At 33.8% G+C, this 20857-nt stretch overlaps 4 protein-coding genes across 4 annotated transcripts; all 4 read left to right on the top strand.

Annotated features, from left to right (window-relative positions):
• Positions 1-1686: 1686 nt before the first annotated feature.
• Positions 1687-3719, top strand: LOC145578342 (cation/H(+) antiporter 25-like). Its single transcript, XM_081635678.1, has 2 exons — positions 1687-2553; positions 3186-3719. The coding sequence occupies exons 1-2, from the start codon at positions 1687-1689 to the stop codon at positions 3717-3719; spliced, it is 1401 nt and encodes a 466-aa protein (XP_081491804.1).
• Positions 3720-7518: 3799 nt separating this feature from the next.
• LOC145578341 (uncharacterized) lies at positions 7519-10974 on the top strand. The gene is made up of 5 exons (XM_081635677.1): positions 7519-7523; positions 7755-8485; positions 9369-9502; positions 9602-9790; positions 10087-10974. The coding sequence occupies exons 1-5, from the start codon at positions 7519-7521 to the stop codon at positions 10972-10974; spliced, it is 1947 nt and encodes a 648-aa protein (XP_081491803.1).
• A 1140-nt stretch (positions 10975-12114) lies between these two features.
• On the top strand, positions 12115-13204 carry LOC145578340 (antimicrobial ginkbilobin-2-like protein). Its single transcript, XM_081635676.1, has one exon. It carries the CDS (start codon positions 12338-12340, stop codon positions 13202-13204), a length of 867 nt encoding a protein of 288 aa, XP_081491802.1. The 5' UTR covers positions 12115-12337.
• Positions 13205-14378: 1174 nt separating this feature from the next.
• On the top strand, positions 14379-20592 carry LOC145578338 (cysteine-rich receptor-like protein kinase 7). The gene is made up of 7 exons (XM_081635675.1): positions 14379-15007; positions 17310-18247; positions 19057-19181; positions 19298-19508; positions 19601-19838; positions 19991-20138; positions 20254-20592. Exons 1-7 carry the CDS (start codon positions 14379-14381, stop codon positions 20590-20592), a joined length of 2628 nt encoding a protein of 875 aa, XP_081491801.1.
• The last annotated feature ends 265 nt before the right edge of the window (positions 20593-20857 follow it).

Raw genomic sequence — 20857 nt, 5'->3', positions numbered from 1 at the left:
ATTATATTAAGATTCATGGACAGAACAAAAAATGATAAGAGGATATAAATTCCAGCTTCAGTAACTTAATAATACATAATTGCATACAGAATAAGATCATTAAATAAGCATTTACTGTCCTCCTAATGTATCAAAGTAATTAAGTGTCTTTATTAACCGGCATATATGGAAATGAGGAACTAAACACAGCTACACAAAGTATATGTACAACCAGCTCAGGAAATGCTACCTATAATTATGTGATTGCTGTTATTAAGATCATGATAGTGATGAAATTATTATTCAAGCTACTCTAAAAAATTTCCTAGCATGATAAGATCTAAAATCCTCCTATAAATGTGATACTTGAAAATTTAAATATGATATCTAAAATTAGTAGTGTACTGTTTATGTGACTTGTTATCCTCATTGGAAAAAAAAAAAAAAAGTTGATTATTTATTATACATATTAATCCTTTTTTTTTTCCCCTAATTAAGGAGGAAAATTCTTTTAAAAAATATTATACGAGTGCATGAAGAGAAAAAAACGGGGGAGAAAAAAAAAATAGCATAAAATTATCATGCAGTTTAGCTCGCATGGTCATATAGTATTATTCATGCTTGATTGTGATGATATTATGGATTTGGTAATCAATGCATTATGACCCTAAGTTGTTGAAGTTGTCGCGGTACACACACAGGTTGTTCTATCATTTGAAAGACGATTGTCATCAACAATTTAAGGTTATGGACCAAATTGTTCCCATGTTAAATGGATCTGTTATGATAGATTATCATGGCCAAATTGTTGAGATACTTTGTGAAAGGAATCGTCGAAGTCGTGCCTTCAGGATATTTCAAAGTGCTTATAATAATCATCCTGATTTCTCCTTCACTGTTCTCCTCTTAGAAATGTCTATGGTTCTTATTACTAGCAATATTTTGCGCTTCCTCTTTAAGCCTCTCAATCAGCCTAGAGTCATCTCTGATGTCCTTGTAAGTCCCTCAATATTTCTTTACTATTAATTGTGTTGAACTAATAAACCCTTTATTTTATCTATCATCTATACATTCTATTTGCAAAGAAAATAAGAAAATTGGTTTTTTTTTTTTTTTTTAAAAAAAAAGTAGAATGAGTGAAACCGTGATAAAACCCAAAATACGCCTTAAAATATAAAGAACTCCAATTTTAAAATTTTAATAACTTGATATTCTAAAAGTATACATTGTACAAATCTAAAAGGATCTCACTTGTCTATAACAGTTTTTATAAATTAGGGAGCTCAATACAATGAATATATATGGCACCCAAAATATATATATATATATATAATTACACAACTTTTAACCAAAATTGTATATCAACAGTTATAATGATAAGTATCATAAATTGATAAACGGAAAATAAAATAAATTAAAAAGAAAAAAAAATTAATCAACCTTTTTTTTTTATCCAATTATAAATGTTAAAGTAATGGCATAAGTCATTTTCCGGTCCACAAACTTGTTAATTATGAATGATAGAAAAAACTAATAAAAAAATTGTGTATTTTGTGTATGTGTAGGCGGGCATAATTTTTGGACCGTCAGTTATAGGTCGCAATAATATCTTGGGGAAGAATTTCTCTTCAAAGAGCTTGTACTTTGTAATAAAAAATATCGGGACCTTAGGGTTTTCTTTTTTTTATGTTTGTGATGGGGGTGAAAATGGACCTTTCGACGGTTAACAAGGCTGAAAAGAAGGATTGGGTGATTGCAATTGTTAGTGTAATAATCCCTCATACAATCATGTTTATTGTAGCTTTTTGCATTAAACACTACATAGACAGTCCAATGTTCCAAAAAGAATCTACCATTGCAGCTGTTACTTCAACTATGATTGTCTCATCATTTTCAAATATTTATTGCATTATAAGAGACATGCAACTTTTAAAATCAGAAATGGGGCGTATGGTATTATCAATGGCAACCTTAATTGAACTTATGGCTATATCACATCTTGTTTCCTTCGAAGCCTCGATGCAAGCCAACGCTAGGAGGATTTATGTGTTGTATTACATGGTCACAAGTTTTTTTGTTAGTGGCTTTTTACTCTATGCTATACCACAAGTGATGCAATGGATTAATAATCATACTCCTAGAGTAAAATCTGTGGAGCAAACATATATTATTGCTATTTTGTTAGGAGTTTTTGTGTTCGGATTTATCAATGATCTATTCGGATCTTCAATTGGAATCGGATGTTTTTTTCTTGGGCTAGTCATACCAGATGGACCCCTAATAGGAGAAAGCATTATACATCATGCTGAGGCTGTTACGGATAACATTTTAATGCCATTTGCATATGCTACTATTGGCCTTACAATGGACGTGTCTGGAATGATTAAATGTTGGTCTTTCTTAGTTCCTTGCTTTACTATGGCTGTTCTACCCTTTTTTGTTAAGTTTGCTACCATTTTTGTGTCGGCTCGATTTATGAATATCCCGCATAGAGATTCTCTTATTTTGGGTTTCGTATTCAACCTTAAAGCTCAATCAAAAATTTTTCTCTTTCTTCATTACGTGGATTATAAGGTACGTACAATTCTAAGACATTATCTCATTTGAGTTTGATGCAAACTTATAATATTGCTAAAGTGTATTTTTTTTTTCTTTCTTATCACCAAGGTCCTACTTATAATGATTTATTGGTATAATTATCTTTTAAATGAATTTATAAACATGCATCAAATTTATCTTCAATATTATGTGTATTTACAATACCACTCAAAAGTGCATTTTTACTTTTGAGTGGTATTTAAAATACCCTTTTTCTTTCTTATCTCCAAGATCTACCAGACTACCACCACCATCGGCCACCATCGTTTTTCATGTACCCTAACTACTCACTCTCACTGAAACTATGAACACTTTCACCGACACTACCAAAACCCACGTGGGAACTGCCAACATCCTCATTACATGAAAATTGGGAATATACTTGACAATAGAGAAGGAGATAATGGTGTTGTAGTGTGAATTCTATGTCGATCAATCGATGGTGGTGGTAGATTTGTGGATAGGCTGGTGCAAATAGGATTGTGCACTGGTCCAAAACCGGACCATATCGGAACCGGAATTGACCGGAATCCGGAATCCCCTATTTTTGAGGATCGGGGACCTTGCTAATTCATGCACCTTGCTCCGTGGGAATTTACGCATGTAAGAATGCTGCTACATGGGAGACATTCTCGTGTCGTTCGAATCAATGCACTCGTCGCCAATTTGTTCTATTGTTTCTTGGAGGGCCTGATGCTCGCGAGGCTCTTGCGTTAGCAAGCCACATGGTTGAACATCCAGATGTATCAATGATTGTGGTTCGATTCTTGGCAAATGAACAAAGAGGAGATATTAAGTCGGAAAGGAAAATGGATGATGGGATGATAACTTGGTTTTGGGTAGAAAATGAGAGGAATGAAAAAGTTGTGTATAGGGAAGTAGTTGTGAACAATGGTTTTGAAACGGTTTCGGCTATACAATCATTGAACACAAGTGCTTCGATAGATCTTTGGATTGTGGGAAGGGAAAATGGAATTAATCTTACTTTATTAGAAGGATTATCAGAATGGAGTGAAAATCCCGAACTAGGACTAATTGGTGATTTTTTAGTATCAGCCGATTTTAATACATCAGGATCTGTATTGGTAGTTCAACAACAAGTGTTGAGAATTGAACGAGTTGTTCCTTTGGCTTGCTATTAAATTAGATTTGTGATGTACCTACATTTTTTTATTATTAATATGTAGAAAGAAAACTCGTAGAAGAGTTAGTACAAATCATGAGTACATACATAATATTTTATTTCAAACTTTTGTTTTAATATATTTGAGGAAAATGTTATACATAGCCCTTAGGCCGGGCTACATATAAGAAGTTAAAAGTGGAAAAAACAAATGAAAATATAACTTAACAAATACATAAAATTAAATCAAATTAATTAGGGTTTCCTTCATCAAAGCTACGATCATTGAAAAGATCTTGCACCGTGGTACATCTCTCGCACACATCACTGGAATACACAACCTTTTCAGATAGACGGTCTAACGATTTGTTTTAGCCGTAAGGATGATTCTCATCTGATTCGCCTGAACGCATTTGAAAACTTGACAACCGTTGCGATCCCGAACAAATCTTTGCCAAAGAACGAACTGATAATAGGGAAAAAGATGATTACGCTTTTGATGAACCCTAACACACAAACAAACCGTAAACATAAACAGACATCTAAACTAACAAAAACTAAACTCCACCATAGGGAGACGGACAAATATCTACACTACTCTTTAAGATTTATTTAAATATAAATTGCAAAACTAAATAAAATTAAGGGAAAAGTATCGGAAATAGTCTAATCTCTACTATTTTTGGCCTAAATGGCCAAGATTGTGGAGAAATCCTAGAAGAAAGGAGAAGAGGAGAGGCGAGAGATTTTATATATTATGTTGCGCTGAATAAAGTTTTAATTAATTTTACTATCTTGATTTATATATTGGGTAAAAATAATGTCTTGCGGAATTTTGGTAGATATCTCAATTCATATTTTCATAATATCACATTTTTAAAATTTTCACTTTTACTAGGGGACACAATGCGCATGCCAGAGTGCTTTCGATTTGGCATTATAAATATCACAATGACTGTTGTTGTTGATAGTATTAATGAGGGAATTGAGATAAAAAAAATATTTTTAGGGATATAAATGTTCGCACACCATTCTAAAAATTCAAAAAAAAAAAAGGCGGTTAACATTAACGAGGGTAAATAAGTAAATAAATATTAATGAAGGCAAACAAGTAAATAAACATTATTAATGAAGACAAATAAGTAAATAAACATTAATGAAGACAAGTTAACTCAAACTTTTCCTGAAAAAAAAAAGAAGAATAAAATAAAATAAAAGTTAACTCAATATACTAGGGAACTATAGTCTATAATTTAGGAAGATTATTATCTCCTTTGACCATACAACAAATATATACTATATTTAACACTTAAATTGAAGATGATGCTCCTTTCTTTTGTTGGCCTGGACCGACTTGGTCTCACAAGACAAAATGCTTTGGTCAACTATAATAAGGTGGTCTAAATTGCATTTAAGGTGATTAGAAATCGGGTCAGGAAAAATTTTGGTTGAATTTAGGTCGGGTTAATAACAAGTCGTGTTAATTTCGAGTCGGGTTAGTAACAGATCGGGTTGAATTTTTGGTTTGGGTAAGTAATAGGTATGGTAAAATTTGAGTTGGGTTAATAACAAGTCGGGTTGAATTTGGAACAGGTCAATGACAAGTCGGGTTATTTTCAGGTTAGGTTTGTAACAGGTTCGGTTAAATTCGGGTTGAGTTGGGAATGGGTCGGGTTGAATTCAAGTCAGGTTAGTAACAAGTCGGGTTAAATTCGGATTTCGACGGGTTAAAACAGAACTGGGTTAATTTCGGTTCAAGTCGGGTTCGGTGCAAGTTAATTAAATTAGCCGTTGTAAGCCGGTAAATCGGTGCAAGTTGTAAACCGGTAAATTGGCCGTTTAAAAGCAAATTGAATAGTTCAACACACACAATTGGACTACCGGATGGTATTAAGGACCATGGTAAACATTTCAACAATTTTTATTTCCGGGCAAAAAAAAAGTCAAAAAATTCCAAAATTGAAGGCTAATATCCATGCTTTTTGAGATATTTTGGAGGTTTCAAGGCCTAGTGTCGAAAAGTCTTGAAATTCTAAGGGATGCATCTCGGGGTCATATAATTCTATTTGGAACCATATATAATCATTTTTTGTTATCATAAATGTTCGTGGTAGGCTTGAATCAATGAAATCGATGCAAGTTGTAAACTGATAGATAAATTGGTCATTTTAAGGCAAATTGGATGGTTCCACCCACCCGATTGGACTCTCGGAGGGTATTAGTGAGCATTGTAAATATTTTGGCAATTTTTATTTCCAGGCGAAAAAAATCAAAAAATTTCAAAATTGAAGGTTAATATCCACGCTTTTTGAGAAATTTTGGAGGTTTCGGGGCCCTGTGTTGAAAAGTATTAATATTTTAGGGGATACATCTCGGGGTCATAAAATGTCGTTTGGAACCATATATGATCATTAAATATTGTCATAAATGTTTGTAGTGGGCTTGAGTTAATGAAATTCGTGCAAGTTGTAAACCGGTAATTAAACTGGTCGTTTAAAGGCAAATTGGATGGTTCCACCAACCCAATTGGACTCCCGGAGGGTATTAGGGACCATGATAAACATTTTGGCAGTTTTTATTTCCGAGCGAAAAAAGTCAAAAATTCTAAAATTGAAGACTAATCCACGCTTTTTGCGAAATTTCGAAGGTTTTGGGGCCAGGTGTCGAAAAGAAATAAGATTTTATTAGATGCATTTCGGGGTCATATAATAACGTTTGAAACCGTAAATGACCATTATATGTTGTCATAAATATTCGTGGTAGGCTTGAGTTAATAAACGGGTTTAGGTCGGGTTTATAACAAGTTGGGTTACATTCGAGTCAGGTGAACAATAGGTCGGGTTTAATTCAGGTTTTCACGGGTTAAAACGGGTTAGGGTTATTCTCGGGTTCGTGTCGGGTTTGGTTCAAGTCAATAATTTGCGGGTTAGAATCAGGTCGGGTCATTCTTGGGTTGAGTCGGGTTCAGTTCAAGTCAATAATTTACGGGTTATAATCAGGTCGGGTCATTTTCAAGCTAAGTCGGGTCATTCTCGGATTTAAGTCGGGTTCGATTCAAGTCAATAATTTGCGGGTTATAATCAGGTTGGGTCATTTCCAAGTCGGGTCTTCTCGGAGTCAAGTCGGGTTATGTTCAAGTCAATAATTTGCAGGTTACATCAGGTCGGGTCATTTTCAAGTCAGGTCATATTTGGGTTCAACTATCTATAAATTGATAATTATCATTTTTATCAAGCTAATTATTTCTTTTGAATATAATATATACGACAATATACTAAGGAACTATAGTTTATAATTTAGGAAGATAATCAGTTTTAATTTCTAGTCATTTTTATTCGATCTTATTTATTTAATCACTTGCAAGCTACAAGTCATGGACTACATAAATTTCATTTCATTATATGATTTATATCTGACCAATTCTTCGATGCAGGACTATTCAACTACGAATAAAGTTAATATTAAATTTGCTATATATTCTGTACAAACGTACGGTTTCCATGTCTTTTGCATCATTCTAACTGAATAACTATTTTTCTAATCACTTTGGATTCTTTACCTGCAAGTAATTGACTATCTTATTTATATACCAGTTTTAATTTCAAGTCATTTGTTCATTCTAATCTGATCAAGTCATTTGTTCAATGTAATCTGATCTTTTTTAATTAAATTACTTGCAAACTACGAGTACAAGTTATGGACTATATATATTCCATATATTATATCCAGTATACAGATAATGATCAATTATAAACTCTGTTTTCAAATGAAATGTCATCAGTAAATAAAAATATATGTCGATATCAATAATTAATACAATGGCGTGAACAATACATCGGTTATGGGTTATCTTACACTACATTGCGCGTCAAAGATCATTTTCAATGACGTATCGATATGCTTGGTTGAATTCCTATCGATTCAACTATAAAGTAACTTGATCGTTTGCATCTGCTTTAGCTTGAAACCGTGCAAATCAGGAGGACAACCATGCAACTTCTTACAATACAATACGAGTACTCGAAACCATTATATTGTTCTGCTGTTTTTGTAGTCTTGTAAGGAGCGACAGCAGAGATTCATTCATTGCTAGACAAATTAGCAACAGTGTGAGTTGTTCGAGTACTGGAAATGCTAGCGATGCCTTTAGAAACAATGTAAATCTTCTTCTATCTGATTTCATCGAACATTCCTCTGCTAACAACTACTACAACACTAGCATCGGCGACAGCTCTGATCGAGTTTATGGCTACTACATGTGTCGAGCTGATATTGACCTCAAAACTTGTAGCAGTTGCATACTTAACGGCACACAATCTGTTATGGAATCAACCTGTATAGAGCATGAAGACGCGATTCTCTTCTCGCAGTTGTGCATCTTTCGATACACAAACTACAGTACATATGGCATGTTCGAGGGTGCACTATCAGGGTCCGATCATATTGACGCAAATGTATCGAACTACCAGCAGTTTAATCGAACATTGTCATCGACGTTGAAAAATCTTATCAACGAGACTGCTTTTGGAAGCGAAAACGATGGATCTAGATTGCGTTTCGCTACCATAGAAGCCCGTGTAACAGAAGATGAGACAATCTATAGCTTGGCTCAATGCACACCTGATATAGCGGGGGTAAATTGTAGTCGATGTTTACAAATTGGAGTCTCTGACTTCAGCCGCTCTGCTAATCTATCTCCAGCTGCTTATACATTAAAGAACAAATGTTACATCAGATATGATAATGTCTCTTTCTATGATTTCGGAGACTCGAATGTCAATGCAGGTGTGGTTTTAAGACCATCAAATTTTCTAGCCGTCTACTATGTTGTATTCCTGTTTGTATTGATGAACTTTCTTGTGCTTTGCTAGGCCCTGGACCGATTTATTTTTGTTGAAGTATCATGTACTATATTATTAATTTATGATACATAATTTTGTAATGTGGCTGTGTGTCTGATTTGCTATTCTGTTGATACTTCAATTAAATTCTTATGGTTTGATGATAAGCTAGATTAATTTTTGCATCAAGAAAAGTTGTCAGCTGATTCAGTTCTTATACGATACAGTTTTCGATTTTAAGGTAGAGGCTTTTAGTCCTCCACTCCCTCCATATGTTACATTCGATCTCTTGTAATAGTTCATCCTATAATCACCAAAAGCAATGAGAACATTTCTTATACCGACTCATCAACCATATCATCCTATTTCACCAGCCACGTGAAGACCTGCTTCCGGCCATGTGAACATCCACCGGCAATTTGACAAGATAGCTACGTCGGCTGACACATGGCACTAGGTTGGGGGTTTATATAAATACCCAAGCATAATTGAGTATTATCAAGTATCAAGCTTGCTAAAGACAATTATCTATCATGTATCCTAGAAGTTTCCTTCCTTAAAAAATTACTTTGTTCTTCGAGTTGACTTTCTGTTTTTATAAGAATTAAAACTATTTTGATCTTAGTGCATCCATGGGATACACAATAATACTCTTTTGCCTCACCATTTTATGCTTAGTTCACAAATTGGCACTGTGTTTCGATGATGAATTGAGTAATTATTCTAGCTTTTGCTATAACTATGATACCGATCTTACCAATAAGCTTAATAATCCTACCATTTAAACTACCAAAATAATGTTCAATCACTTCTATCCGCCTTTGTAGCTAAGTCCTCCTCGTCGCACCCACCCGTGAGTTTCTTCAACACCAATGTAGGTGAAGTTTCTGCAAGGGCTTATGGTTCGTATCTTTGTCGAGGTGATCTTAGTGCTAAAACATGTAGCAATTGCTTAGAGAAGGTATAGGTAAGATAAGCTGTCTCGGATTATCGCATCGATTATGTCACTTATGAACATTATTACTACCCAGAGTGTATTGTGTACAACGTGGATTTGAAGTGCATAGTACACTATGTAAATAGCTCGAAACCGTCCATCAACACAACTATCGTCAGTGAAGAATCCTCGGATTACTTGAACAATCACCCACTTTACAACAAGACATTGTCAAATAACATACAACAACTCATCAGAGAAGCTGCCTATGGCAACTGGACTAAGTTTAATTTCGAGACCAAGACCATCGATGTAACGGGATCCGATGAGAAAATTAGCATTGCATCATTGCATCATCATTCGATCATAGAATTTGGCATTATTCAATTAGGACGTACTCGATCTTATAATAGTTGGAGTAGTTGGACCATCTTAATAATTGCCAGCAATGACTTGACTAAGGATAAGATCAATGCCAAATTGCTAATAATAAATCTTAATTTAATCAATTTGCTATTAAGCTTTCAATAATACACCAGGACCACCGCGTTTTATATATAATAAATTCTCTCTTTCTTAAGTACTCATATAAAATTGAGCTTGTAAAGCAACTAGGCCAAGCAACCATGAAACCCATAAACTCTTCCCTCGTTTTGATCTTCATCATAATGTTTTCATTCTACAATCGCGATACTAGTGCTGAAGATTTACACAGCTTTAATAGAGTATGTTATGGAAATTCCACAACCGGTAATAGTTCCACATACAACAACTTCAAAACAAATGTCTACTCACTTATCTCAATGCTTGCATCTAAGTCATCTTCATCGCCGAGCATTTTCTACAACACGTCTTCTGCTGGAGAAATTTATCCAAGGGCTTATGGTTCTTACTTATGCCGTGGTGATCTAAAAGAACAAGTTTGTCAAAAATGCGTTTCTGATGTAACCGGATTTCTCTCACGAGCAGACATCACCAACACAGATTGTTATGGTACCGGAGTCTACTATAGCGACCCACAATGTATTGTACACTATGCAAACAGATCCACATTCGATGTGTACGAAAAGGGTAGATCACTTAACAGTGATTCGATAGGGGAGAAGGTTACTGACTACAATAACTACAACGAGACATTATCGAGCACAATTCAAGGACTCATTAGAGAAGCCGAGTTGGGCAATTGGACACAACCTAATTTCGAGACAAGGGTAGTAGACGTAAAAGGATCTAATGATGAGAAAATTTATGTACTTGTTCAATGCACGCCTGATATAACCGCGTCGAATTGTAGTAATTGTTTAGGGGAATTATACTCGAGACTTCCTCATTGTTGCAATGGTACTCAAGGCGGATACGTTGCGTATGGTAATTGTTTGATCAAGTATAATAATCAATCTTTCTTTGGGAGCGCCTACCATAGTTTTTTGCCTAAATTGTGGCATGTTACATTGGTCTTGATAGTGACTTTGTACATTGTATTTATGGAATGTTAGTTCTTCAAGATTCAAATAGATAAATAAATAATTGGTCAATGTATGTTCGTTCTTATAGATGACAAATTGTTTTATTTTAATACGGAGTAGTAGTTAAACTATAGTACTTTGTAGTTTGTACTGTCTATATTAATTAATTGGACTGACATTGATTAATAGTTTAATAACAGGGCTTTCTTAATTTCTTGGTCAGCACAACTAAGCAAGTAGGATATCCACATGTACGTATATAAACCACATACTTCGTATTACTTGATTCTGCATTTAGTATATCCTGTTTTAAAAAAATGATACATGGGATGATAATATAGAGGTGATCATGGGTTAGATAGGAGTATATCAAAAAAAATAAGCCAAGTCAACATTTAAATTGGGCCCTGTGTTAAAATTGGCTGGAAAAAGCATTTTGGGCCGTAAATAACACTTATCAAAACAAGTACTAGTACAAAGTTCTCAAATTTTGAACTCGAACTAGAAAACCTGATCCAACAATCCTATCCAAAACCCGAAATATATAAAGTTTCAAAACAATTTTTATACTCGTAATTGTTTAAAATCTCAGTGTTCGGCCTTATCTAGATAGGGTTGACTTTTTGTTTCTAAAAAAAACAAAGCCACCTGCAATCAACCATTCGTTGCAAATAATATGTAACGGAGGTAGTATTTACTTTTATTATTACGATTACTGTATTAAGGAGGTTTTTTTTTTTTTTTTTTTTTTTTTTTTTTTTTTTTTACCATGCATCATCATATCCCTTCATGGTAAAAATTAGTTATTAAAATAAAATCATAAATCTCTCTTTCATCAATATGGGTCAATGATTGGAGTATTTGATATATATATAAAAAATAAATAAATAAAAAAAAAAAGTTAGGGTCAATATGGGTCAATGCAACAATTAAAAAACTAAATTAGACCAAATCAAGCTAAACAAAAATGTGATCAACAAACAAAAAAAAATTATAAAAAAGTGAAGTTAAGAAAAATAACTTTTGGTCTTTTTTATCACTTCCCAAATTCATTCCTTCTTTTTTATTTCCAACTTTCCATTTTAAGGAAGACCCAAAAAATATTGAACATGCTACGTAATCATTGACTAAATTAGCATTAAATTTCACATTAATTAATTACAATTTACGATCCGATCTAATAAATACAAGAGTACTATAAAATAAGCATAACTTAAATTACAGGAAACTAGCAACTTGTGATTTAAAAGATTTGTACACCGTATATCACATGCAAAAATCTTCTTATGTCCTATACTATGAACCTTCCATTCAATCTCTACAAAATCCTCTGTTTTTTTCTAGTTGACTTTCCTCCTTAAACAACCAAAACCCAAGTTCAAATTGAACAACCATGGCATGTTCAATAAACTCTCTTCTCTTCCTTGTAACAATTATTGTTACATGCTCATGTATCAATATGACCTTTGGTGTCGAGGAAGTCGATTTCGATGGTGTTGGTAGAGTTTGCTATGGAAACTCCACAACAACGAACGATTCCACAAGTCAAGAATATCAAAACAATGTTAAATTACTTCTATCGGTGCTTGTTTCGGAGTCTTCTTCATTGCATCCACCAATGACTTTTATTAGTACGTCGGTAGGCAGGGTTGCGGAGAGGGCTTACGGATCTTATCTTTGTCGAGGGGATCTAAGTGTTAGGCAATGTCACAATTGTTTAGTTAACTTGACAAATTTTATGTCGGATTTAAAGACTGACAATTCGGATTGTATTGGATTTGGCCGTTTTCTTTGGTGCATGGTACATTACTCAAATAGCTCAAAATTTTCGGCATATCAAGAGGGGCTTGTGTTTAGCTATAATTCAATTGGGAAAAATGTGTCCAACTATGAGCAATACAATGAGACGTTGTCTAACACGATGCAAGGACTCGTTACAGAAGCTAGTTATGGTAATTGGACCAAGGCTAATTTCGCGACTAGGTCTGTTGAGGTAACGGGGTCTCATGAGAAAATCTTTGCACTGGTTCAATGCGCGGCTGATTTATCTCCCTTAAATTGCAGTAAATGCTTAGGAGAATTGTATTCTTATATTCCAGATTGTTGCAATGGTTCTCAAGGTGGAATACTTGTTCATGCTAATTGTTTGATGAAGTACAATAATCAGTCTTTCTTCGGTATAGCTAGTCATAGTTTTATGCCAAGTTATATTCATGTGATATTTCTCTTGTTATTTACTATGCACTTCACAATTATGTGAATTTGCATATTTTTGTTCTCAAATTCATTATTCATAGTAGAATATACTTGTATGATTTTATTCTTTGTCTATGCTATTGATAAATCCTCTGTTTATCTAATATTAGAATGCTTGCGATTTGCATAACATGTACGATGAGAGTAAACGCAAAGTGGGTTGTCAACCCATGTGATACTCCATAATACAAAAAGTAAGAAGTAATACAAACTACGTAGAACGGTAGATGTATGTTTCAAGGAAATTAAAGAGGAATAGGAGAAAAAAAAATATGGGTCAAGCAGTAATTAAGAAACTAATGGAAAAGTTAAGTGCTGTAATCATAGTTAAAAGCCTAATTAGAATAAGATAGTTAAAAGGTAAGTTTTACAAATATTTAAGATTTGAATATTTTTCAAAGCTCAAAGAAGACAACAAGTTACAAGACTCAACACACGTTTATTTGCGCCAAAAAGTATCATAGAAGGGCTTTTTATTGACAAAACAGGGGGGTGATGTTGATGGGCCTTAGGTCCAGTTCCTAAAAAGAAGCCCAAGAAATATGATACAATTATATATCTCAAAGTGTAATCTTTCAATAGTTGACTAAGTGTGGTCTAAGCAAATTAGAATACCGAAAAAGTCAACTTCACCTTTTCATATATCTTTTTTTATCTTCTTTTTTTTAATAAGAATAACATCAAGGTTTAGCAGTTTGGAAAGTGTATGTATTGGTTCTTTTTCTCAACTCCTCCAAGGTATTTTAGCCTGGGCGGAAAATAAATAACGTAGATAAATAATTGCGTGTTAGAATTGCTAGAGTTATATGTGATTAGACTCTAAACTTATGTTGAGATTTGAGACCATTAAAACTTAGACAACCATAACACCTAAGCTTATGTTGAGACCATGAAAGAGTAGATCCTTAGCTAATTTGCAACTTGAGTCAACAAAATACAACTCAAGACTTAGCACCTTGGTTTGATTATTCTTTCTCTAAAAAAAATGATAGAGATCAGAGGCGACTACTAAGGGTCCATATAATATATCACTTACAACTCATAACACACATTCTATAATAGTTCTCCACGACACTAACTTTGAAATTCCATCATCCAACGATTTATCCTATATCAAAAATTAAAGACTTCCATAATTCCCTATATTATAAATTCACTCCTACTAAAAATATTGATACATGATCAAGCATACCTCTACGGGTGATGATGATTCCGATAGGGCTTATGGTTTTTACCTTTGCCGAGGTGATCTTAGTGCTAAAAAATGCAACAATTGCTTAAAGGACGTAAGACAATTTCTCTTAAATCAACGGTCACCTGATTCATACTCCAACATCATTGCATATAACAAGGATTTCCAATGTGTTGTACGCTATGCAAACGACTCTAGATCAATCACGTATAGAGAAGATGCTTCCACCATCTCTGATGGATCAGGCACTGATTTGATACAAAACCAGCAGTACAACACGACGTTGATGAGTACGTTGCAAGAACTCATTAGAGAAGCCAGCTATGGGAATTGGACAAAGGTTAATTTCGCGACAAAGGTGGTAGATGTAAAGGGATCTCAGGAGAAAATTTATGTACTTGTTCAATGTACACCTGATATATCCGCTATGAACTGCAGCAATTGCATTAGTGGTTTATATTCTACACCAGTTGCTAAAGGTGGAGGACTTATGGGTTATAATTGTTTTTTGAAATACAATAACGAGTCTTTCTTTAGCAGTGGGTACCGCAATTTCATGACAAGTTATATCCTTAGGATCTTGGTTTTATTATCGACTACATATATTACTTCAATGTAAACTACAATATGTATATGTAAATTTAGTTTCTAGCTTGTTTGTTTCATATACACAACGATTTCCATTATCATATTGAAAAAAAATCACATACATATAAGTATATATAACCGATGATATGGACAAAGTGAGAAAGGATGTGTACTTCCTCCGTTCCTTTTAATATTGCAATAAGGATGAAATTACGCATTCTAAAACACATTTTATATGCTAAATATCTATAATTGAGTAAGAGTAAAAATTATAAAAAATTGATATTGTGAAAATATATTATGAGACGAATCTTACAAAATCCCACAGACTATATTTTGCTTAACGTATAAATCATATTATATGGTCAAACAAGAGTGATGAATAATGCAAAAAGTCCACTATTGCAATACTAATAGAACGGAGAAAGTACATCCTTCCTCACTTAAAGGTGGGCATAAATCATTTCGTATACAGCGGATGAGGTGGTGCTTGGCTGAGGTCGAGTAATTATTATGCAAATTGTACGATCAGGTTAGGCAACCATAACCCTTCCTGGCTTCAAAAATTTTTACTTATCTTGTGACAGGTTACTGTTTTTTGTATGCTTATATTGTCTACCTACTACTCCCTCCGTCCTTAAATTACATTCCTGTTTTCCTCTATTATGTGAGGAATAAATGCTAGTAATTTAGGGACGGAGGGAGTACAATTTACTGTATCATTCATGTGTAGTGAAACATTTTTACTAATACTTGCTCTGTCAGCACAAACAATAGCTGTATATATGTCACAAGTCATGGTATGATACGTTGATGAATTATATTTATTTAGTTATTACTAATACATCATTCAAAATTTTTTGTTTGTTTTAACAGAATGATAATATTCCATTAGCACCACTGCAGCTTATTATAATATTACAGTTTTGCACTGTTTGTCCTTTGAAAAATTCTTGCTGATTGGATCACCCTGGTTATATTTTTAGTAAACTGGAGTGTATTTCTAGCCCCTGACAAATGAAAATTCCAAAATTTCTTGCTCTTAAACTATATAATACTAATCAGGAAGTTAACTTTCCTGATGCTTAAAAATGATTCTCTTGAAATTGACGTGTTACAAAACTCCCCATAGTTGAATACACAATTATATTTAGTTCTTGCAATCTATCACAGTTGCGTATAGAAAACTACTTGGGTGTTTCATTGGCTTTTCATTCTTGTAAGAGTTAAACCTTTTTTATTTTTAAAGGATTTGCTGACATTCTTCATCTTGATTCCCTAACATAAAATATACTTCCTCCGTTTTTATCTACTTGCAACACAACCTTTAGGCACACAAGTTTAGAAGGTGATTAGTAACGGTCAATGTCGATTTTGTCAAAATATATAATTTTAACACTGGAAATAGGGAAAGGTTAGCTACCATGTTAAAAATTATATTGATTAATGTGTCTGTTTTTATTGCATAATCTTGACCTCAAAGTGCATGCTGGAAGGTTGTGTTGCAAGTAAATAAAAATGAAGAAAGTACTATGTAATAGTTTTTTATTTTGTAAATAGATTGTTTTATAGTGACATTCGCTTTTTCTAATACTAGTTTAACAGTTGAATGAAGATAAATTCCTATTACATAAAATCATGCTTCTAGTCTTCTACCAATCTACGACCTTAAATTTTAAGCGCATTATCTGATTTGTTAACTTCTTGTGTTATAAACATGATTACGATTTAATAATTTTCTAATGGTTTGGTAGCCTTAATATAAAAATGCTGCTTAGCTTTCTCTATCATGAAGGTTAGATGATTGAAAACTGCTGCTTAGTTACCTTTCTCTATCATGAAGGTTAAATATTTAATAATTCAGACTGAGGCTTCTTTGTACTCAACATCCATTGAACTTATAATATCTTAACCTCAACTATGACTCAGAATTATAGTTCAAAGTCCTTATTAATAGACGCTTATGTTATCTTGTTATAGATAAAACTTCAGCCCTGACATCATAGAGTAGAGTATTTTCTGAATCTTGTATGTTCGAGGAAAAAGGGAGTGAACTCAACAATTTGTCCCCCTCTCTTGATTTTGGACCATGCAGTTTGGTTTATACAAAGCTAGTTGTTTAGCAGTGAGGACTCTCTTTTTTAAAATAGAATGTTATCTAACCCATCAATGATTAATAATTATAGTATTAGACATGTTTAAATAAGTTTCTTTGAATATAAAACCATAAATTTGTAGGAAGACTATTGACTTTCTTCAGGTCGTTAGACTTTCTTCTCCTAATTTCTGAACTGGCTATATGACAATTTTTACCTCTGCAATGCCCCAGTAAGTGGCATGAACCACTAAAAATCTTTAATGCCTTTGTTCTTCTTGTAACTTCCTTGACTAAGAAGAAATACCATCTTCATCCTCATTTCATGGGCAGAGCTCTATTAATTTTCTTTCTGTTACTGCTATACAATCTGATGATCGAATGTAAGGCCACAGTAACTTTTGTGGAAAAATATTGTTCTAAAAATTCTTATGATTACAAGGTGCAAGATAACATCAAATCACTTTTCCAAAATCTTTCTAGAGGAGTAGCCTTAAAGAAGAACTTTTACCAATCTACTGCTGACAATAACGCTGATAAAATCTATGGACTCTTTCAGTGCCGCGAGAATTTGGATCCACAAGTCTGTGCTGATTGCATACAGGATGCAATGTTTACATTAGCAGGGAGGTGTGCGAACTCTACTGAAGCTGTTGCATGGTACTATGAATGTATGCTTCGCTATTCAAACCGATCTGGGTTTCCCTTGGACAGTACAACTCCATATACCTCGTCGCAGGAGAGGCTATCATATGTTTCGGATCCACGTCAGTTTGATAAACTTCTTTCAGATACTTTTGAACTAGTGATTGATAAAGCAACAGATGAGAAGTCATTAAGTCATTTTGCAGTTCAGGATGCTGAATCAAAATGGTATACACTTGCACAGTGCATCCCTGTGATAAGTGGGTCAGAGTGCAAAAAGTGTCTAAAAATTGCAACAACTAAAATGCTTCAATGTTGTAGTGCCCTTCAATGGGCAATGGTTTTCCTGCCAAGTTGCCAACTGAGGTATGCCAACAGTCCTCTCTACAAGGTGCGAAATGCATCTCACCTGCAATCATGGAAAATTGCAGCAATTACGGTTGGCGTTACAATTGGAGTTGGAATACTAGTCTTCTGTTCTATATGCTTTAGAATTGACCGAAAGATGGCAAACAAAAATCAGAAAGGTAAGGATCCGTTTGGTGTTGCTGTGGTTTTTCATTTTATGGTTTTTGTTTTTCAAAATTTTATGATATTTGTTATATAATGAATCAAAAATTGGTCAAACACATTAAAATCATGATAATTTTGAAACTGACAAAAGAAAAGTGAACACTTTTTTCTATATCCTTGTTTTTGTATTTTTGTTTAAAAAAAAAAAAATCAGAAAACTGAAAACTAAAAACAATGCCAAAATTATTGTGAACTTATTTCATACAAAAAACTGTTTTTTTATCCTCATTCTATTTATACAACTGTTGTGTCTGTGCTGTCAAAAAAAAAAAAAAAAACTGTTGTGTCTGTTGGAATGCTGAATTATGGACTATGGTAGCAAACCAATAATCCTGATTTTTGCAGCTTGTTGACTTTAAAAAGGATGCTAAATAGAAGTACATCTTTAATCTTATGTTATTCAGGGCAGGGTTTTTTTTTTTTTTTATATCTTTGGTTGCAATAATTTCTGTATTTCTTAATGAATTTCTGGTAACAAGGCCCTGTTCCATTTTCATTTAATGATCAAGGATCATTTGCAAGTATCCTCTAGTTGCAAGTCAGGCAAAAAAGTCGTGAATTGAAAAAAAAAAAGAAAAGAAAAGAAACATAAGTACGTTTATTACGATTAGATTATATATAGATAATTGACAGTGATTTTGCTTCTCCCATTTAACTGCATGTTACTAAGTCATCTGAAGCTGTCACTTGATTAAATACCGAAGTTTTTTTTTTTTTTTTTTTGTTATATACTGATGAAAAATTCCTTTCTCAACTACTGCAGTTGACAATGATGATGTTAAGACTGCTGAAACATTAAAATTCAGCTTCAGTGTCATTAAAGCTGCAACAAAAAACTTCTCTACTGATAACATACTTGGAAAAGGTGGATTTGGTGAGGTATACAAGGTAATTATCTTTCAAGTGTTGTCTGACTTTCATTCTGTGACAATCTAACAGCTCAAGTTCACCATAGTTTGCTACAACAAATCAACTGAAGTTACTTGTACATATTTTTCAATCAGGGTAAACTTGGAAATGGACAAGATGTAGCTGTGAAGAGGCTCTCGAGGAATTCAACCCAGGGCTTCTTGGAATTCAAGAATGAAGTTCTCTTAGTCGCTAAACTTCAGCACAGAAATTTAGTTAGACTATTAGGATTCTGCAAAGCAGCAAAGGAAAAGATACTCATTTATGAATTCCTATGCAATTCGAGCTTGGATAATTTCCTTTATGGTACTCCAAAATTTCAAAAATATTTAATAAAGATTTTAACACAGTACCATGTAAAGCTCCCTTTTGATAAAGTTGCACTGTAAATATTGCAGATCCAAAGAAGCGTGCATCTTTGAATTGGGAAATTAGATTTAAAATCATAACTGGAATTGCAAGAGGGCTCCAGTATCTTCATGTAGACTCTAGACTCAAGATCATACACCGAGATCTGAAATCTAGCAACATTTTGCTTGATGAAGAAATGAATCCAAAAATTTCGGATTTTGGTATTGCAAAGCATGTTGAGCTTGATCATGTTCAAGGTGATACAAGCAGAATCATTGGAACATAGTAAGTTGCCTTTAGTGGTATGCTCTGAATCTTCTTCTTCATAATTTTCTTATAAGTGCGGTTCATATCAATCATTTGCATGCCAATAATGTTTTTGGCACATATTGTTTAGTAGATCAGTAGTGAGTGGTTGATTGGTTGACGTATTACAGTGGGTACATGGCTCCAGAGTACGCCATGGAAGGTTATTTCTCAGAGAAGTCAGATATCTATAGTTTTGGGGTCATGGTTTTGGAAATCATCAGTGGACAAAGGAATAATGTTAAACAAAATCAGCATGACGAGGGACTACTACACCAAGTGAGCACCAAACTCTTGAATAATTTTGGTGCTTTTTCTTGTTTAGATAGTTGTAACTAACAAGTATAGATAAGATATGATATGAGATTGTAATTCTAAAAGTGATTTTTAACAGGCATGGAGAGTTTGGAATCAAGGAAGAATGTTGGATTTAGTAGACCCACTCTTAGGTGATGATTTCTCTAGTGAAGAGGTGAAAATTGCTTATCACATTGGTTTGTTATGCATCCAAGAGGATGCAATTAAGAGGCCTACAATGGTACCAATTGTTACGGCATTGAATGGCAACTCTATTAATCTACCTTTGCCAACCCAGCCCCATTTTTTCGCAGTAGTTGCTACTGATGATGCAACACGTACCAGCTATTATACAATGGAAGCAGAGGACACAATTCAATCAAATGGGTTGAATCAATGTGCTAATGCGGCTGCTGCATCAGTGAACAGACCTTAGCTCTGAACTGGGTTGGCAAAAATCATCTTGTTAGCCCAGTCCCTGCATTGTCAAAAGATCAAATTAGTGCTCCCGAGCCAGTGTAGTCTTATAGATCAATTAGTTCATACATGTTTCATATGTTCCAGACCCGTTCAGTGACCAAAGGTTATGACTTATCCCTTCGATGTCCTCTGTTATCCCCTGTTTTCCATATAGATCATTGTCTCAGTAAATTGTTTTAAGCTTATATTTTGGTTTTGTATGTATGTGGAAAAAAAAAAAA

This window comes from Chenopodium album, chromosome 14 (genome assembly GCF_948465745.1).
Source record: "Chenopodium album chromosome 14, dcCheAlbu1.1, whole genome shotgun sequence".
Classification (NCBI taxonomy): Eukaryota; Viridiplantae; Streptophyta; class Magnoliopsida; order Caryophyllales; family Amaranthaceae; genus Chenopodium; species Chenopodium album.
This window is presented reverse-complemented; position numbering and strand designations above follow the sequence as displayed.

What these genes read in the sequence shown, in the direction of transcription:
- LOC145578342 (XM_081635678.1), top strand. Translation starts at nt 1,687, where the DNA reads ATGGACCTTTCGACGGTTAACAAGGCTGAAAAGAAGGATTGGGTGATT. An exon ending in TTCATTACGTGGATTATAAG is followed by an intron (nt 2,554 to 3,185) that starts GTACGTACAATT and finishes TACGCATGTAAG; the next exon opens with AATGCTGCTACATGGGAGAC.
- LOC145578341 (XM_081635677.1), top strand. An exon ending in GTAGCAATTGCTTAGAGAAG is followed by an intron (nt 9,503 to 9,601) that starts GTATAGGTAAGA and finishes GTGGATTTGAAG; the next exon opens with TGCATAGTACACTATGTAAA. An exon ending in TCGAGACCAAGACCATCGAT is followed by an intron (nt 9,791 to 10,086) that starts GTAACGGGATCC and finishes GAGCTTGTAAAG; the next exon opens with CAACTAGGCCAAGCAACCAT.
- LOC145578340 (XM_081635676.1), top strand. Translation starts at nt 12,338, where the DNA reads ATGGCATGTTCAATAAACTCTCTTCTCTTCCTTGTAACAATTATTGTT.
- LOC145578338 (XM_081635675.1), top strand. Translation starts at nt 14,379, where the DNA reads ATGATCAAGCATACCTCTACGGGTGATGATGATTCCGATAGGGCTTAT. An exon ending in GATTTGGTGAGGTATACAAG is followed by an intron (nt 19,182 to 19,297) that starts GTAATTATCTTT and finishes TTTTTCAATCAG; the next exon opens with GGTAAACTTGGAAATGGACA. An exon ending in CTTGGATAATTTCCTTTATG is followed by an intron (nt 19,509 to 19,600) that starts GTACTCCAAAAT and finishes TAAATATTGCAG; the next exon opens with ATCCAAAGAAGCGTGCATCT.